Source organism: Armigeres subalbatus, chromosome 3 (genome assembly GCF_024139115.2).
Source record: "Armigeres subalbatus isolate Guangzhou_Male chromosome 3, GZ_Asu_2, whole genome shotgun sequence".
NCBI classification, from domain to species: Eukaryota; Metazoa; Arthropoda; class Insecta; order Diptera; family Culicidae; genus Armigeres; species Armigeres subalbatus.
The window spans coordinates 321,698,536-321,718,830 of NC_085141.1; the positions used below are offsets into that span (position 1 = coordinate 321,698,536).

Below are 20,295 nucleotides of genomic sequence, written 5' to 3' on the forward strand. Positions count from 1 at the left end.
CGGGGATACCTTCGAGGTGGTCGAGGAATTCGTCTACCTCGGATCCTTGTTAACGGCTGATAACAATGTCAGTCGTGAAATACGAAGGCACATCATCTGTAGAAGTCGGGCCTACTACGGGCTCCAGAAGAAACTGCGGTCAAAAAAGATTTGCCACCGCATCAAATGTGTCATGTACAAGACGCTAATAAGACTGGTTGTTGAAACATGGACAATGCTCGAGGAGGACTTGCAAGCATTCGGAGTATTCGAGAGACGGGTGCTTAGGGCCATCTTTGGCGGTGTGCAAGAAGACGGTGTGTGGCTGCGAAGAATGAACCATGAGCTCGCCCAGCTCTACGGCGAACCCAGTATCCAGAAGGTAGCTAAAGCCAGAATGGTACGATGGGCAGGGCATGTTGCAAGAATGCCGGACAGCAATCCCGCAAAGATGGTGTTCGCTTCCGATCCGGCAGGTACGAGACGACGTGGAGCGCAGCAAGCGAGATGGGCAGACCAGGTGCAAAACGAATTGGCGAGCGTGGGGCGTATTCGAGGATGGAGAGATGCGGCCTTGAACCGTGTATTGGGCGTCAAATTGTTGATTCAGTGTTATCTGCTTAGATGTAGACTAAATGAATGGAAAAAAGTTCCAAGGATATTTGGAAGAATATCTCAAAGACATTTGGATAAATTTCCCGTGAAAATTTGAATGAATTCCCTAATGAATTTCGGAAGGATTTCTCGAAGAAAACCGGTTCAAATATCGAGGAAATCCGAAATAAATCACGAGGAAATCAGAAGAATTTCCCAACGAAATTCGGAAGAAAGTTATCCCGTGCAAAATCTGAAATATTTTCACGGGGATTTTCGAAGAAATTTAACGTGTATAATATCCGGAGGAATTTCGGAGACATTTTCCTTGGAAATTCGTAGACTTTTTCCTTGCAAACTCAGAGGAACTTTCCGTGGAAATTATGAAGAATTACTCTTGCCGTGTAAATGTCATGTGGATATTTGTTAAAAGTTCCCTTGAAAATTCTGAGAAAAATTCCACGGAATTTCGAAGGAATTTTCCTAGAAATTCGGTGGAATTTTCCGTGGAAATTCGGATTAATTTTCTGTGAGAATTCGGATTAATTTAATTTTCCGAATTGCTGTGGAAATTCGGAAGAGTTTCTTTTGAAAATTGGGAAGAATTTCTTCTAGAAATTTAAAAGAATTTGCCGTGAAATTTTGGAAAAAAAATCGTCTTGGTAATTTAAAAGAACTTTCTGTGGAAATTCTGAGGAGTATACCTTGAAAGAATTCAGAAGATTTTTTTTTTTTTTTTAGAAGCAAATTTACGCCGACAATTTTTTGACTCGGGCACACATTGGAACTAAAATCACGATTTTTTCAAAATTTGTGGCAAATAGCGATGTTTGAGGGCACTCAGTTCATCTTTGTTAATGATTTATAGTGATCCAGGGATTAAATCCAAAAGAGAATGAAAAAGTCTCTCACTTTATCAGCACTGTATACATATACGAAATGTAGCATATCGTAAGAAAAAATTTTCACAAGTTGTTATGATAAAGAACTGATTCGGGAGGCTATAGCTCATGATAAATTTCTTTTTAAAAGCTCCAGACGTGGGGAGCACTGGTTCTGATGATGAATTTCAACTTGTTCTACACAGCTGTGCGGTCCCTAACACAAAATGAGCGAGAACAAAACGAGAATCATCACTTCTCTGTGAAGGGTTGCCAATCCGATTCTGTTTTTTCGAACTTGTATACAAGTTTGATAAAGTTGTTACCATGGCTTGTTATGATTCGGAACAATTTTTGCCTTTCTTTTATCGTTGTTCGTTATTTATTGAGAGCGATTTCGGCAAACGCTGCTTTGTTGACCTCGACTTTAGTGTTAATTATTGAGATCTTTCGGCCATGCTAGACTACTGCTACTATCAGACTAGTTTTAAAACAATTTTTTAAATGTTGTACATTTTTTCGACATCGGGTTTGATTTCTGCTTCAGGGGTTTTGTTTCTCTAAAGACGACATCGGGATGTTGAAACGTTGGACCAAATTTAAAAACTTTTTCCAAAACCATTAGACTGCATTGCCGGAAGATCTCAACAATTTATACTTTACTTCTACTGAATCAACGCCATCTGTTACATGCAATATCGCTATTTACTATGTTATCCCAATTACTTATCCACTTTAGTGCAAAACTTTACAATCGATGTCACATTTGTGCATCCTTCATCGAAATCAATCGGAGAATGTGTTCGCCGTCATCTCTCAAACGATTCGATTCGACACATACCTGCTATTCAAAGGGTTATTTTCGTTATTTTATATTACATGCATCACGCCCGACAGGTATGCCAGCTGATGTTCTCGCTGCCACGCTGCTGTAGCCACCACAAAGCATGATACTGAATCCACAACTGTTTAGTGTTGGTGTCTTATCCATGCTGGGGTGATTCGAATATGACGTCCAAAACTTTATAAGACTTCCAGCGCCCTTTGCAATGGAGTCGCGCTTTTCTGTATATCTAATATACATTTGTACTGTCCCAAATGCTAGTACCACCCACCCCCCAAACTTCGGACGTCATTTTTTAATTTTCCCTGCCGTCGACGTACATTTGTTGAATGAAAGTGAATAAATACACTCTACAAAGATAAGATGGGTAAAATAGGTTGAATCATTCTTAAAGGCATTCATAACACCATTCCAGTCATTATACATGTTTCAAATGGTTTTCTCTGAAATTGACTCTTTTCAAGTTTGATTGTCTTGGATAAATTTGATCCTCCCTGAGAACAATCAGATGTTTCCAAAATTATACATTTCATGCCATCGCTAATATCACGTCAGCATCCATTTTGAGCCATTCTCTCCTATGCGTTTTGTCATCGAGTGAGCACATGATGAAACCTTTGAACAGGTATTTGATGTTCGGCTCGAGGTACCATGCCATGGGGTTGGCGTTCGATTGTTGCAAGGACAGGAACGAACTTCACTCCGGGGAAAACCAATTCACCTGTTGAGTTCTCCTTCTGGTGGTTCTTCTGCAACGATGCTTCCCTTCCCCGTACAAGTGGTGCAACCTCGCCGAGATGATGTAAACTCAAGCACAAATTCTGATGCTCACGTTCGACACTCGGATAGGAGAGACTGTCTCAATATGTACTCTTTATGTGCGGGATATGAAAATACGTCCTATTTAGGAGTTGTGTTGATACTATTTATTTATTACCTTATTGAAAGCTATCAATGTTGTATGATTTAATTGCCTTTGAAATAAAAATGATTGGACCTACATTCGGCCCGTAGTTCATTTATGAAACAAAAAAACACCCGATGGCACAACCTCTATTCGGCGATATATTTGTTCGGACAAATGTCGTTCTGCCAACATCGCGCTTCCCACGCTGATATTCGCATCACATTCCGCGAATTTCAGTTGATAACAAGACCGCGTGTATGTGAGTAAGCTTGTTCCCGCCGTTCGAGGCCGGTTGTTATGATCGAATAGATTAAAACTGACATTGATTTGGGAGGAACTCGGCAGACTGCTCGGCGCTGGGCCGGTGACGGTGCGATTTCATGCCTTCAGATATGTATGGGCGAATAGCAATTTTCGCTTCTGGATAGTTCTGGCGGGCAGGCTGCAGTAGAGCTTATCCACGAGCTGCATGCATGCGAGGCTTGTAGGAATCGAATGTGTTAAAAATATAATACAATAAATTCGTTGCCAATCAAATGTCAGATTCGCGTGTGAGTGAATTTATATCGGGAACGGCTGTTAATAACTGCCCGTGATTGACAACGTAGGGTGTAGGTATTGTATTGTATTGTTTTTGGGGCATTTTCAGAGATAAAGCGTATTAAAGCGTGTCAACAATAACTTGGGTAACAATTGCGGTTCAGTTCTGCATTCTGCATTCAGATATTTATTGTATTGTAATAATCAAATTTTTCTGTTTCGTTTTCTCATTTTCATTATACCATAACAATCATATTAGGTGTATAACGTTATTCTTCCACGATTTGTCAGATGCAACCAGCACCTTTTTGTGTGAAAGTATTGGTATCCCTCAAAAAGTATTCCGAATTATTTTGTTTTACGAGTACTTTTTCACTTTGAGAAGTATTCTAAAATAGCCGGACATTGAACAGTTATGAATACAGGTAATCTTCGATATAACGTACCCCCGATATAACGTACACTCGATACAACGTCACTCGATATAGCGTACATTTTTACCCGTTATAACGTACACTTCGAAAAATAATTTCAATATGGGTAATTATTACAAAATAATTTACTAAATTGTTATGATCATTCATGTAAGGATGACATTATTGTGTGGAGTCCAATTTTATCAGCTAGTGGCATTAATTACTGTTTTCCCCAGTTTGCACTATCCTCAGAATTCTCCCGAGGAATTGGACAATATTGAGTTAATGAGTTTTAGGCATATTCTATGGACAAATCTCGGGTACTTATTCAAAAGAACGTATGTGATTTTGTAAACAAAGATTCAAACGTCGATTTGTCCAATCTGATAGCATTCCCACGCAAACCATCACCACAGACAGGAAGGGGAAGCCTTCGGCTTCCTGTTGGTGGTGTTGGTTTGCGTGGGAGTGCCATCAGATTGGATAAACCGACGTTCGAATCTTTGTTAACAAAATCACATACGTCCTTTTGAATAAGTACCCGAGAAATGCCTACTTGATATTAGCGAAAGTCAGAATTGGTTGTTTTCAGGTCTAAGTCAGCCAATGTCGAGTCAAGTATTGGTATTGTAGATGCAGGTTTGGACGTGGCCAGGGCAGATCTCGACTATTGCAGGGTGGCCACCGAACCGGGAAAAACGAGAAAAGCGGGAAAAAGACGGGAAATTGAAGTCACCGGGAAAAAAAGCGGGAAAAACCGGGAATTTAGGACCTCTACCGGGAAAAACAAATTTTCGTCAAACAAATTCAAAATTCATCAAAGTTTTTATGAAGTTGATATTAGCAAATGATTTTCTCTTTAATGTTCATTACTCAGTCGCTTTCTAATCTTTAGTCCATGTAGTCCATGAGGTACAAACATTAAGTAGATCTTTTTTTCTGAATCCAGTTTGTGTTGTCACTAGCTCAGTTTGATATCAATTTCGAATGACATATTATACACATTGTGTTATGAGGCAAACATAGAATCGAATATCGAAATATTAATTCTTTTAAATGAATGTATTCAACTTAAAGTTATACTTTTAATGTCCAAGCTTGCCTTGATACTTCGTGATTGTGTCTGTAATATTTTGAAGAGTAAAATATCATTATTTTTGTATTTTTTTTTTCAATCCAATACAATAAAAGGTTATGTTCACCATCATATACCACAGACAAACAGACATAACACTCGTGAAATTCTCATCGTCCGCTGATTTACTGGTCAATTAAAATAATCATTACTTGGCCAATCGATCACTCGTGGGGCGCGCATCCGATTTGTTTGACGTTTGCTCACTATTGCCACCTGCTTTCTGTAAACATTATGCCGTAAGAAGAAGGAACTAGAACTAGACTGCCATGCAATGTCCATTGCCTCGAAAGTTTTGCAACCAAGAAAAAATATTTACGAAAGTTTTGTAGCTAAGAGAAGAATCAAACCATTGTAATTAGGTGTTATTGGGGTATTACTATGTTGATTAAATGCCGGTTGACACTAACTACATGGCAAGTTGAATAAAAACCGGGAAAATTTGTCAAAATTTACCGGGAAAAGCGGGAAAAAACCGGGAATTTGAAAATCGAATTTCAGTGGCCACCCTGCTATTGGAGAGTGCATTGCTTCCATCTAAGAGTTAGTGATTAGTCCCAAATCAATATCTGTGGTAACGGATGAAAGTGATACTACTCTCATACAATAGTCTTGGCTTGTACCACCTACGAATTTGTGCGAACTGCTAAATGCTAATGCTAATGCTAATGTAGATGCAGGTTTGAAATTAAATTTAATCCTAGAGGAAATTCCGGATTTGCGAATTTTGTAGAGGAATTCCTGTAGGAAATTCTAAAAGAGCTCCAAAAAGAATCTCCGAATTAATCCTTGAAAAAAAATCTGATTGAATTCATGAAGGAATTAAAAAACTGTAGAAATTTTTGAAACGAATTCCTAAAGTAATTTCTGGAGGAATATTTTAAAGAATGTCCAATGGTATTTTTAAAGGAATCCCTAAAAGAATTTCCGAAGAAGTTTCCTGAATGCATTTTTATGCGATTCCTAAAGGTATTAAGGAAGAAACTCCAAATGGAATTTGCGAAGAAATTCCTTCGGAAATTCCTTCAGGAACTCCTTCCAGAATTTCTCCTGGATTTCCTTCAAAAAATTGTTCTTTCGGAAAATGCATCGGTAATTTATTCTAAAATTCATCCAAAAAATCCTTTGAAGATTACCCCAGGAATTTATTCGGCGATTCCCGGAAGGATTCCTTCAAAACATCTTCCAGAAATGAATCCTGTAATTATTTCAAAAATTCTTCCAGGAATTCCTTCGGAGTTTCCCTTAGACGTTAGGTCAATACTTTCATATCGAATTATTTCTTTATTTTTTTCAAGAAAATCCTAGGACCTCCGGAAATTCCTGCAAGAATTCCTTCGGAAACTTCTTGAGCAACACTTTTAGAAATTATCCCAGGAATTTCTCAAAAAATTCTAGAATTAAATTCAAAGAAACTCCTGGGGAATTTATAAACGAATTTGTAAGTTTTGGTTATGTTATGTGATGAGTGTTGCCGAGAAATTCATGAAAATGTAGTATAATGTGTGAATTGTTTGTAAATGACAGGTAGAACTCGTATTTCTGTGTAGGTTTTCCCAGTACTTTATCAACTGCAGTAGAGCAGGACATGATTAACCTCCATCACCCTATAAGACCGCATCCAACCACTCACCATAGTCCTCCAACCCAACACCAGAAAGCCAGAAGCACCTTCGTTAAGTAGCCATTAAGGGGTGGCGAAATTGGGTCGATACTATGAGACGAGGTCACTGACCTGGAAAAAGAGGTCATGACCCTGGGATGCGGTCACTATTCCAAAGTATTTTGAAGCGAACGGATGTTACAAAGTTACCAAAGTTGGAAGTTGAAGAGTAGAGAAGAAAGTGTGTGGAACAAGAGAAGGCGTTGAGGACAACCCCAATGCTTTTGAGTTGGAACCCCCAGCAAGAACCGCCGTCAGTCGGCCTAATCCGGCATCCGCTGAAAGTCGATCAGCCTTCTTATTGGTCGAGTTGCAACGAAGCAAAGGGCGAGGAAGGTCCCCAAGCCACTCCGGCCATACCACCGGTAAGCCCGCAGTGAATAGAGTTGCTCGCTGCCAGGTCGTCGACCACAGAAGGAAGGGTGGAAGAAGAGGAAGGAAATTGCATTGCTTCAAGATTTCATTAAGAAATTCCCCCAGGAATTTCTTTGAAAAATCCTCCGGAAACAACTTCGGAAATAAATCTAAAAATCATTTTTAAATTCCTCCCCAGCGTTTCTTCGAAAAGAATGAATTTTAAGATTTACTTCAGAATCTACCTCAGGAGTTCCTTCGGAATTCAAAACTTCCACCTGGAATTCTTCAGGAAATTCTTCGAATCATTCATTTTGAAATATATTCACGAATTCCTTTTAAACATTCTCCGGAAATACCTTCCGAAACTCCTTTATATTCCTTTGAAAATTCCTTTGAGGCTTTGTTCTGTAATTCCTTTACAAATTCCTTCGGAAAATTATTAAGGTTTTGAAAATTCGCGTAGGAATTTCTTCAAAAGTTGCTTTAGATTTTATTTTAATTTTTTTTTTAGAAATTCGTTCAAGAGTTCCTTCAGAAATTCCACCGGAAATCCCTTTGGATATTCTTTCACAAATACCTTAAGAAATTTCTTAAGAAATTCTTTCAGCGTTGAACTTGAATTCTAAATTAAAAAATGACGTTAATAAAAATAAAAAAATCAGTTTTTTTAAAAAGTACTCCAGAAATTCATTTAGAAAATTCTCCAGCAAATCTTTCAGATCTTTCTGCAGGAAATTACTTAGGATAGTCCTCAGTTTTTTCAGCAACTTTTTAAGAAATTTCTTTGAAAATTCCTCAGGAATTTTCTTCAAAATTTCCAGAATTTATTTAAACATTTCTAAGGAAATTCCTTTAGACTGTTTTTCGGTGATACCAGCGTTTTTTTTCGATTTTTTAGGCATTCCTTTGGGAAATACAGGGGTTAGACAAAAAGGTTGAGATAGGTAAAAATAAGTCGAATTTCAAATCAGCATAACTTTGCGTATAATAATCCGATTTTGATAAAACCAGGACCATCAGAAGCAGACACTCTTCTAGTATACTGTCCTCCTGCAAAACCTGAGATTGGTCCTTGGCCACCGGAAATGTTCCGGGTTTTCCGAGGGTATGTTCAAGATGCATTTTTTTCACTGCTTGTCATTTTATGTGACGTTAACTTTCATCATGTTTTATGCTTTCTCCGAAAACTAGAACTAATATGCCGGTCAATGGTGGCTGTAGATCGAGAATCCATCTAAACTACAAAGAGATACGGCCATTTCCGTAAAAACGGTACCGGAAACATGATGAAATAATAACAGATCGGAATAATGCAAACATGAGTATCTGACTTCATGGATTTGCGAGACGATGATCACAGAAACATTTCCAGAATGATAGTGTACACTGCCACCCTTATAGCAGGTTCCATGGGCATTCCAGGAGGGGCCGGTTTTGGCACCATCTGGAACCATGCATATATGGTCGTTAAAAGTCATCTTTTCCCAAGACGATGAATATAGGATCATTATTAGAGATATATTGTGAGGACTTTAAGACTCTTTGGCCAATTTGTAACAGGTTCCGGAAGTTCTGCGAAGGTGACATTTATTCAGGGTGTATGGCCAATCCCGTATCGTTTTCACGAAAATGGCCATATCTCTGCGTATACCTAACGGATTTTCGATCTGCAGCCAGCATTGGTCAGCATATTAGTTCTAGTTTCTGGGGAAAACATAAAACATGATGGCAGCAAACGTCATATAAAATGACAAGCAGCAGAAAAAATGCATTTTTAACATACCCTTGGAAAACCCGGAACACCACCGGTGGCCAAGGGCCAATCAGAGGTTTTGCATAGGGCCAGTATACTAGAAGAGTTTCTGCGTCCGATGGTCCCAGTTTGATCAAAATCGGATCATTCTACGCAAAGTTATGCTGATTTGAACTTCGACAATTTTTTGTCTATCTCAACCTTTTTGTCTAACCCCTGTAGTTTGGAAATATCATTTGCAATTTCTTGACAAATCGTTGGAAATCTTTGACTTTTTCGTTGAAAATTCCATCAAAAATTCTTTCAAATATTCTGTTGGAAATACCTTCAAGAAAGTATTAAAATTTGTGGAAGAATACATCCAACAAAATATCGGATAAAATTCAGGTATGTTGTATGGTTTTATTAAATAAAAGAATTCCCAAAGGAATCTCTGGAAAATTTATCAAAGGAATTTCAGTTGAAAAAATCCTACATTTCTCCAGACTTTTATTCACGAACTTCTCGAGAAATTCCATCGGAAATTTCAAATAAAATTGATCAAAATCAGCGTATATAATTAAATTTCAATGAAAATATTCAATTTGGCGAGTTACGTGCCCTAGTTTAAATCCCCTAAAGATCGCGAATATTCAGTAAATGAATATTCATGCAACCGGTGCAACGAAAAGCAAGCTTTGTGTTTCCTGTGCCTCTTAGCCGTTTATTTCCTGTGCTTTATATAGATATTAAATAAAGAGTTCAATTCTTCGGGTCATTATTTATAGTAACGAACAAGTTTGTGGGAACTGTTCACAAGAAAAGCTGTTTCACACTGCTAGCTGAGCCTTATATACAAAAATTAATATTCGCCCATAAAGTACATGATAGTACAACATTTAAGTAGTGTAAAATAAGGATGGTTACTCATGCTTCGATATAACGTACAACTTTGAAATCGATATGTACGTTATATCGAAGTTTACCTGTACCTGTTTTTTTTTTTCGATAGAAAAATATTTATAACAATAAGTTTTCGTGGTATCAAAACCCACCGAAGGAAGTGGTTACCCTGCAATGCTGCAATACATTTGTTTAAAAATCCAATTGCAAACACTTTGATTGTACTCAGAAAATTCTAACCGGGATTTAGGTGAAACACTCAAGGAAACAGTTGAGAATCGATGATCAACTGTGATGAAATGAAGAACAAGTGTCAAAACAAGGAAAAAGAAGCCGTCTTTGCAGGTCTCGTCTTAGATTGCAAATTATGACTTCAATTGTGTTTGGGCAAAAATACGCATCATTAAACAGAAAAAAAATCTTAAGAAAAGGAAAATAAATATACCTGAAAGTGAATCATGGAAATGCGGCCAATTAGATAAATAGGTACAAATAAATTACTATGTCTGAAACTCGATTTGTGCAATTGCACAACATGTGAAAAATTTAATTTGAAACATGTATTGCAGGGTAACCACTTCCTTCGGTGGGTTTTGATCCCACGAAACCAGTGTACAAATCGCGCGCTTAGTTTCATAGGGTCGTAACTGTATAGATCGATTTCGCTTCGTCGATGTTTTCTTTTTATTATTGTACCGAATTACGCTAGTTTGTCGATGATAATGGTTTGGTGCGATAAAGGATGATTGTATCTTGCACCAGAATCATTAATCACGGTTGTAGATTTTAAAACAATTGAGTTATTAACAAAATATAAAATCGATTAAGAGAAATCGATCAATACAGTTACGCCTCTATGAAACTAAGCGCAAGAAATAGTTCATGAGAATCTCCGTCCTTCTGTATTCATGTGTTTACTTATCAATATTTTGGTTAGGTTCTCCTCACGAATGATATAAATATTTGAGTTTAAACAAAATCTACGCTTCGATTTACATCACAACCATCGCCCTTCAAACCCCACTGGTTTGCTGGATCCATTTGCGGACGGCAGCCACTCGAGAGAACATACCGGTATAACTGTCCTCAGCGCAACCCTTACCCCAGGACACTATGCCGACCAGCTTACATCCCTCGACTAGTGAAGCACCGGAATCTTCCTGCCAAGCGCCTTTACCTCCCATGTGCAGGGCATTCGAGGAGCGATTGTTTCATACGCGCTATAGGCTTCGACGCACTTGTATTGGTTCACTGTCGGCACGTAGGCAGCTTACCGTGCAGGACACTTGTGGCATAGATGTTTCTAAAACCTATATACAACTGCATTCGGTCACATTTGAGTTGCAACAACCAGGGATAGGGATTAGAGTTACTTATCCGATTCTGCTACGAATGTCGTCCCATTTGGAAACCTGAAACCACGATCGATGAACTGCGTAGAAATCTTCGTACCCGGGATGGCGAATAGTGCGGATGGCTACCAACTGCATACAGGCTGGATCCAACTCGGACGTAGATTTCGGGCTTGCCGGACATGGCAACGCAGTTGGCGACCGTCAGAATCCAAGTGTGGCTGTTGATAGAACCACCGCCTAAATCACACCCGACTTTTTTTGGAATGACACCTGGAACGGTACGGTGTCAATATTTAGTTCGAACCATCCGACTACACGTGGACGGTAGAACGCAGAAATGGGTTGGATCATGCCCGTAATGGATGCAGGAGGTTCGACAGTTGTTGCGTTTTGGATGTGGTAATGGTGGTAATGTAGCATCGTTCCGACTCTTACAGCACATAGGGCATGGATGTTGGCTTAAACCAGCTAAAAAACTAAAAAATCTATTTATTAAAAAACCGTAAATCAAAAACATACTTACAAATTCGGTGATTTACTAGGAAGACAATTACTTCCACCCTGAGCTACTGCCACACATCATCTTCAAACTGAACAGTCTTATACATACTTATGCCTTACAGACGAATGTAATAGTTTTTAGAGATGCTCGATATAATGACTAGGATTCAAATTTTAAAATACGCTACGTATTGTAGCGTAGAGAGGCAAAGACAGTCAACCAACAGTAAGCTAAAAGGAATCCCAATGTCGTTGTTGGTCGAATGTGTTCGAATAATGAACTGAGAAGAGTTGAGTTTCTGAGACTAGTTTAATGAAATTACCGATCGTTATCAACATCTGTATGATGCCGCTTTAAGTGGTATTATTTCAAGAAGCAGGGATTAAGTATGGTGAGGCAGCTAAGTACAACCATGGCATGTTTTCATACAGGGGAAAATTACAAGAGCTTAATTTTTGTTCGAACACGTTTCTTTGAAGTTACATTCCGCAAGACCCAGGGCAACCAGATCTCAGCTATATTAATGGTTACACAAATCCCTTGTGTAGTGTATGCTCGGAAATCAAAATACTTGCGAGAAAAGAGAATTCCCCTATGTAGCCTATCCACATTCATCATCATTGACATAATTTGCAATTAGTGCATTTGTTGTGTATTTGATAGACATTGTGAGTACTTTTATTTGTCGTATTTATAATTTTGTGATCAAATTGTAGTTTCACCCAAATCCCAATTGATGACTTGTTTTTACTTTTGACTACTTTTTAGTTTGACTTGGTATTATTTTTCATTTTTCTAGAACAAAACGTTAATTTTAATTTGCGTAACAACGTTGGAAAAAACTCAGAATCTCAAAACTCATGGTTGATTCAAATCAACCGCGAGTCGATACACACCACAGCTATATCCCAATAAATCGTCCCAAATTTATCTAAACCTAATATACTGAAACGTGACTTCTTCCTAAACACATGTTCGTTTTAGAAAGTCGACAATCACATCACTCGAAAAATAATCCGCTGGAATCTCGTGTTCCTACTTCAACAAGTTGTATAAAATACCACACTTATGATTATCAACTCACAGTCCAGCTTTCATCGCCAATCCACAAAGCTTCACCATGACTGCTTTTGGGATTTTTCTGACAATCACATCTACTTTCGCGGCCAGCGGTCTAGCTCTACCGAATCTTCGCCTGGCCACCCGATCGACTTGCTCTTCAGATCGTATCGTCGGAGGTTATCCCGCCAACATCACCGATATACCCTTCCAAGTTTCCCTTCAGCATCAGCTCGGTCACTTCTGCGGTGGATCCATCATCAGTGGCAGGTGGATTTTGTCGGCCGCCCATTGTGCTGGAAGCAGTGATAACCCGATGATCAACGTCCGTGTCGGGTCCAGTTTGTCCGACGAAGGTGGTCTACTGGTGGCGGCCAAACGCTTCATTCAACACCCGCAATACAATTTCGAAACGCTTGATTATGATGTTGCCTTGTTGGAATTAAGTGAAGAGTTGAAACTGGATGACCAATTCTACGCCGTTCAGCTCCCGGAGCAGGACGAACCGGTGAACGATGGAACCTGTCTGCAGGTTTCCGGATGGGGTGATACACAAAACGCTTACGAGAATGGATACCAACTCAAGGCGGCTACAATTCCGATAGTCAATCAGAAGGAATGTGCCCAATCATACGAATGGTTCGGAACGGTGACACCACGCATGCTGTGCGCTGGTTTTGACAAGGGAGGAAACAATGCCTGCCACGGCGATTCTGGCGGTCCGCTGGTGATGGATGGAAACAAGCTGGTAGGGGTGGTTTCTTGGAGCTTCGGATGTGCCGAAAAAAATCATCCCACAGTTTTTGCAAGGGTTGCATCCGTTCGCAGTTGGATCAAGGAAATAAGTGGAGTTTAACAGTTCGTCACTGATTTTAATTTAAGTTTACAATAATTCATCACATAACTGTACATCATAATATAAGTACATCTAATATAGTTGCATAAAAAAATCTGTTCCGAATTCTTTCTTCTTGTATAAACTACTCTTAGTAGTAGGTATCTATTTTTTTCACATTCCAAACCTTCAAATAATTCTCTCCAACCACAAAACAAGCCATTGTTTGCATACCAATTGAATATCAGCAGATAGTTTTGCTAGACGCTTTTGATGCGCATGACGCAATTATTGTTTGAATTCGTATCATGTGTATCACAGTAGCACACTGCACGGGGAGTTTCTATCACTTCTTAACCCACATATCATATTATTCAGCCAAACAGTTTCTTTAATAAGGTTGGGGACTGTTCGCATTTTACGTAACATTGTAAGGCGATGCGGATCATGCAGATCAATTATATCTCCTCACTGAAATTAGGTTTTAGGAATTAAATATTTAATACAAAATGGAGAGGGAGGGAGTCTAAAATTGTTTACTTGACTTATCTACAAATTCGGCCTGTCAGATTTCTTCTACCTTGGCTTATCCGATTTATCATGATCTTATTGCTCCCGGGATAATTTGTTTCCAGCTGTAGTGACGTCAATTAAATCCAATTTAGTTTAACTTTTATAATCTAAATTCTAATGGGAACTCCAGAAGTGTTGTGAAATGTCATAGGCGTTCGTTTGTATAATTTTCCGAAAACTTTTTTCAGAAGCTTGTTATCATGGGGCGCATGGGTAAAAATGAGAAAAAACAAAGAACTGTTTGCAAATATCTGTGGTAATGACGACATGGTGATCGGGGGATTGCTCTTCTTTCATCGACCGGTTTACAAGATCACTTGGGTCTCCCGTGACGGCTTTACAGAAAATCAAATCAATAACAACTGCGTCAGTGGAAAATGAAGCCTTCTTGGTGTCGGAATAATCGTAGTGCCGATATCGCGTCTGATCATCACCTCCTCACCCGCGAAATACGCCTGCGCATTGCGTGGATTCGTCGGCATGAGGAGAAAAAGCTGGACGACGATTTAACACACCCCGAGTGGAAGATACCACGGTGAAAAGGTCCTTCGTGGAAGAATTGGAGACCGGTTCTGCAGATATTCCGGAAGGTTTTCAGCGTGGAAGACCAATGGACCGCCATTAAAAACGCCTTCATCGCCACTAGCGAGAATAATCTGGGCGAACTGCGCACCCAGAGAAAACAACGGATCACTGATGAGTCGAAGTAACGCTAAAGCCATAATAGAGCGAACAAAAACCAGAAGAGCCAAAGTCTTAGCCCGTCAACAATACTGGGCTCTAGAGAAGAAAATGAAACGCTCATGTCGATGGGACAAGCGAGCCCGCCCACTCTCTGGCCGACGAAGGAGAGAGAGCCGCAGCAAACAGGGACATTCGTATTCTCTACAATATCTCACAACGCTTAATCGGGGCGAAGATGAATGCGACGATGCCTGTGAAAGACGGGAATGGTCAGCAATTGACCGACCCATCTGATCAACAGAAACGTTGGTTCGATCACTTCGAACAACATTTTCATGTGCCAGCCATGCCACCACCTCCTCGACATGATCTGCCTAGGATCCGATGTATAACACGCGTCGATACCAAAAATCCATCACTGCCTATAACCATGGAGATGGAGCACCTGGATGACTTTCTTCCACAGTAGCCGGGCAATCATGAGCATGAGCACTATAACCGCACAATTCGTAGTTGCTACTGCGTGATTGACTAGCAAAATTGTACAGAGAACACAATAAATGGGGCTTGGGATTAGCTACCAATTCTCAATGTACACGTTTCGGGAGCTCAAATATTTGAAGTCAATAACGGCGCCGGCCACGTCGAAGGGAAGGGAAGGATTGTTAGTCCGACTATCTTTGCTACTAGTGACCGAGTATATCTCTGTATCTCCACGATTGGATATCGTTCTAGTTACAAAGGATAATTTATCTGGATTCACTTTGGTAAGGGATGCGATCTATGGGATTGGAACTAACACTAATTCACTGTCTCGCATATGTCCGGTGGTATACGAAAACTGAAGAGAATCTCGTTTTGGACGACCGAACGGACGCATAGCACTCTGTACTTCCTTGCCCGATAGCTACTGCAAACTATAGAAGATCGCAAGCAAAGCGAATAATCCACCGATTATCAAACAGATGTTCTTTCTTCTGCTCGCGACGAATTATACACACACTGTACTTACTTTCCCGATGTTTTTTTTTTTTTCGCGACTGCTAAAACACTCACTGTATTTACTTGCCCGATGGCTACTGCAAACTTTTAAAGATCGCGCTTGTTTCGACCGGAGCGAAGCGCAATATATGCGCATGAAATATCTTGGTAGCCAAATAGCGTCAGACTGCGGTACAAAGATCGAAATAGGCGCACGGATCAAAAAAGCAGGGGCTGCGAGTTTACGAAATATCTGGAAAACAGGCAGATAATTGAATGCATTAGAATCCGAATTTTAAATTCCAACGTCAAATCCGTGCTGCGCCAGGTGTGTATCATTGGAGATCGCTCAACGGCTGCAGGTGTTTATCAACAGATGCCTACATATTTCGTACATAACATAATTCGTGCCTGGTGGCCTCACAATCGGATTTCAAGCTCCATCGTCACCAGAAGCCCACTCTTACGTTGAGGCGGAAACGAAATCTATTAACAAGCTGGAACCTAGCGGGGCCCAAAGGCTCATGGCGGCGCAGCTTCAATAAAGAAATAAAAGAAGTCTATCGAAATCTAACCTGGCAACACGTTAAAGCAGCGGTTCTCAACCTTTTTCTTGAGAACTTTTGCATTAATTGAGGTACCCCCTTCCGAAAGCAGGCTTCCAATCCTCTTGAAAACATAATTCCGAGCATTTGAAGGGAAGCTCCTTTCAGCTTTTGAGTCCCTTTAAAGTAGGCTTCCGCGCCTCTTTATTGTAAGCTTCTGAGCCCCTTGTAGAGAGGCTTCCAAGCCTCTTGAAGGCGGTTTTCAAGCCACTTAAAAGGAAGCTTCCTTTGCATCTTGGAGGGACGCTTCTTAGCCTCTTGATAGTATGCTTCCAAGCCTTTTGAAAAGAGGCTACCGAGCCTCTTGGAAGGAGGCTTCCGAGCCTTTTGAAACGAGGCTTCCGAGCCTCTTGAAAGGAGGCTTCCGAGCCTCTTGAAAGGAGGCTTCCGAGCCTCTTGAAAGGAGGCTTCCGAGCCTCTTGGAAGGAGGTTTTTGAGCCTCTTGACAGGAGGCTTCTGAGCCTCTTGAAAGGAGGCCGAGGCCTCTTGAAAGGAGGCTTCCAGGCCTCTTGAAAGGAGGCTTGAGCCTCTTGAAAGGAGGCTTCTGAGCCTCTTGAAAGAAGGCCTGAGCCTCTTGAAAGGGGCTTGAGGCCTCTTGAAAGGAGGCTGGAGCCTCTTGAAAGGAGGCTTTGAGGCCTCTTGAAAGGAGGCTTCTGAGCCTCTTGAAAGGAGGCTTCTGAGGCCTCTTGAAAGGAGGCCTGAGCCTCTTGAAAGGAGGCTTCCGAGCCTCTTGAAAGGAGGCTTCCGAGCCTCTTGAAAGGAGCCTTCCGAGCCTCTTGAAAGGAGGCTTCCGAGCCTCTTGAAAGGAGGCCTCCGAGCCTCCTGGAGGCTTCCGAGCCTCTTGAAAGGAGGCTTCCGAGCCTCTTAAAAGAAGGCTTCCGAGCCTCTTGAAAGGAGGCTTCCGAGAGGCGTAGAAGGATGCATCTAATCCTCTTGCAACGATGCAACCGAGCTTTAGTGAAAAAAAAAATCATTTTGTTCATTCGACGGCAGCCCTTCATACATTGTCCTGGTTGTCGATGACCTCCTGTGTATCCAGGGTCGTCGAGAGATTAGTGAACCGCCGGCCATGGTAAAAAAAACTCGAAACAGATGGCAGATTTGGTATTTGGCAGCACGCCTTCCGCCCAGGATATGGAACGGGCTCCTACCTCGCTGGCCTGGGAAGCCTTCGAAAAGCACATTCACGCAGACCTGGTATCCCTCGACATTTCGAAGGCATTCAACAGGAAATGGACGCCTTTCGTTCTCCAACAATTGAGCGACTGTGGTTTTCCTGCAACATCCTGGCTTTTGTCCGGAATTTCCTAACAGGTCGCTCCTTAAAGGTACTCACTGGAAATTAGGCTTCGGGGACCTACGAGGAGAAAACTGGCGTACCCCAAGAGTCTATCTTGGCTGTTACACTTTTCCTCGTTTCCATGAACAATGTGTTTTGCTTCTACATTTTTGAATCGCCGACGATATTCTGTTGGTTGTCGTCAGTTTTCCATGACCGCCAGCAAGTGCGTCCGTGGGCACGTTTGCAGAGGGGAGACATCAGCTATCCGGTAAGAATATAAAGTTAGGGGAATACCTAATGACCTAACGAGCTGTCGACCAAATGACCCTTCCGGCCAAACGACCTTTTCGACCAAATGACCCTTTCGGTCAAGTGACCCGGCCAGATGGGTTTCGGCCTAATGGTTTGTTCGGCCAAATGGGTTTCGGCCAAACGACCCCCATACTCAACCAGAAAATAGTAAAGGTGCTAGAAGTCTCCATCGATCGGTGGTTCACTTTCCTGCCGCATTTCCGTGAAGTCAAGGACAACTGCAGAACTAGGATTAATCTAATCCAAACTTATCCAAACCACACAGAACAAACAATAGAGCACTCCGGCTACGGATTGGTCAGGCTATCATCGATAGTTATCTTCTCTACGGGGTGGAACTCACCTGCTTATCCCACATTAACCACATAGATACTTTGTCGCCGACCTTCAATCAGTACATTGGAGCTGTTTCAGGGCTACTATCATAGACACCATCCGAGTGTGCCTGTGCCGAGACAGACATCTTGACTTTCTACGATCGTGTGCTGGCGGCAATCTGTCGCAAAGCCGCTTCATTCGCCGCAACCACGTCTGGAGATCATAGGAACCCTCCCTTTGTCGAAGGGAACAGGATTCTGCACACGAAAGCCGGCGTCAGGCTCCCCCTTGTGGCATGAGTTTACTGGCATGGAGCGAGGAGCTGACACTCCTTTACATCCACAATAAACAGCTTCATAGCTAGATACTTCCGCAGAGGTGATAACTCAGAAGTGTTCAAGATGTCGGTGGCCGAACTTTTATATGGAGAGTATAGGGATCACGAATATAGATTTACGCATGGGTCGGGCTCGGGCTCATACACCCACCCAGCGGTTGGCAGATTTTAATACAATTCTGCATAAGAACCTTACAGAAACTGTATAATAATTTGGCATTAATAATAATAATAATTTCGGAAGATTTTAATACAATATTTTTATGAAAAGCTTACAGAATTGTATATGCCAAGATTTTATACAATGATTGCCAGATTTGTTTTTTGGGTGTAGGGACAAACCTGATAGTCTCGGACATCCTCCCGGACATTTGCAGCATTTTTTTCGCTAAGGCTGCTGCAATCTTCGTCGCCGCTACGTATCCATCAAGAAAACCGATCTTTATCTTGACAGATGCTGCCAACGTAATTTCCGCTTTACAGAGCGAACAGCTTAAACACCTCTGGATCCAGAGCATCCTTGCCAACAAGCGCCCGAACGAGACGTTTGCCTGGATCCCAAAGCACTGCGGAATATCTGGCAATACTTCCGCCGATCATTTGACGGGAACTGGACTGCAATGTCAGCGGTTGTCAACATCCGCAGTTGAAGATCATCTACCAACACGCAACTCCGCAAAGTAAAAGGCATTACCTCTGCCTGACAGACCTCCCTAATTTGAGAGATCAGCAGGTCATCTCCCGGCTCCGAACTGACCAGACCACACAGAGTCTCCCACAACTTTGGGGGAGGGCCCTTCCGTTTACACTGCGATGTTCCTAACTCAGTAGCACATTATCTCTACCAGTGCCCCAAATACCAAGCCCTCAGGGAGCAGGCCTGGTAGCGGGTCACTTTTTAGTGACTTGGTCACTTTTTTCGGGCTAGTCACTAAAAAGTCTCTTTATTTGATCTCAAGTCACTAAAGTCACTTTTTCTCGCAAAAAGTCACTATTTTCAACTATTTTGAAACTATTGACTAAGATTTTTTTATAAGGCTTTATGTATCCATCGGAAGATGCTTTGTTCATGGCGGAAATGAAATTACGGACCATGGAAAAATGATCGCTCTGTAACTTCGCCAGCCATTTAACTGGCTGCTCTTATTGGCATTTCACCAGTAGCTAATTGAAGGTGTTTTACGTCACAATTTATAAATTGGTATACAGTCAAGCAAGCAGGAGACCTGTCGATTTCGATTTTAACTCAAACTTCATGCAGTAGAGGATGGTGGGGAGACTTGATTCTTCCCTGTTTTACCAAGAACTAAAGTAGTGTTACAGCGTATTTTTATAATAGATCCTCTAGACATATGACCGTTATGTTGCGAGTTTTTTCAATTGACAACCTTATTTACTGTGTTTTATTCCTCCTTAAGATGTTTTTTAGTGGCCACGCAAAATTAGAACAACTTCTCCCAATAATGACCAAATGCTATCATTTTTTCACAGCACAAATCCA

The 20,295-nt window shown here is 41.0% G+C and overlaps 2 protein-coding genes across 7 annotated transcripts in view; both read left to right on the forward strand.

The window, feature by feature from the left end:
- Window positions 1-20,295, forward strand: part of LOC134225461 (beta-arrestin-1) — a 295,165-nt gene that overhangs the window by 84,535 nt on the left and 190,335 nt on the right. The window lies entirely within an intron of this gene.
- On the forward strand, window positions 12,902-13,827 carry LOC134221000 (trypsin 5G1-like). Its single transcript, XM_062700172.1, has one exon. The coding sequence runs from the start codon at window positions 12,929-12,931 to the stop codon at window positions 13,721-13,723; it is 795 nt and encodes a 264-aa protein (XP_062556156.1). The 5' UTR covers window positions 12,902-12,928; the 3' UTR covers window positions 13,724-13,827.

Coding starts and splice junctions, on each gene's coding strand:
- LOC134221000 (XM_062700172.1), top strand. CDS start 12,929: ATGACTGCTTTTGGGATTTTTCTGACAATCACATCTACTTTCGCGGCC.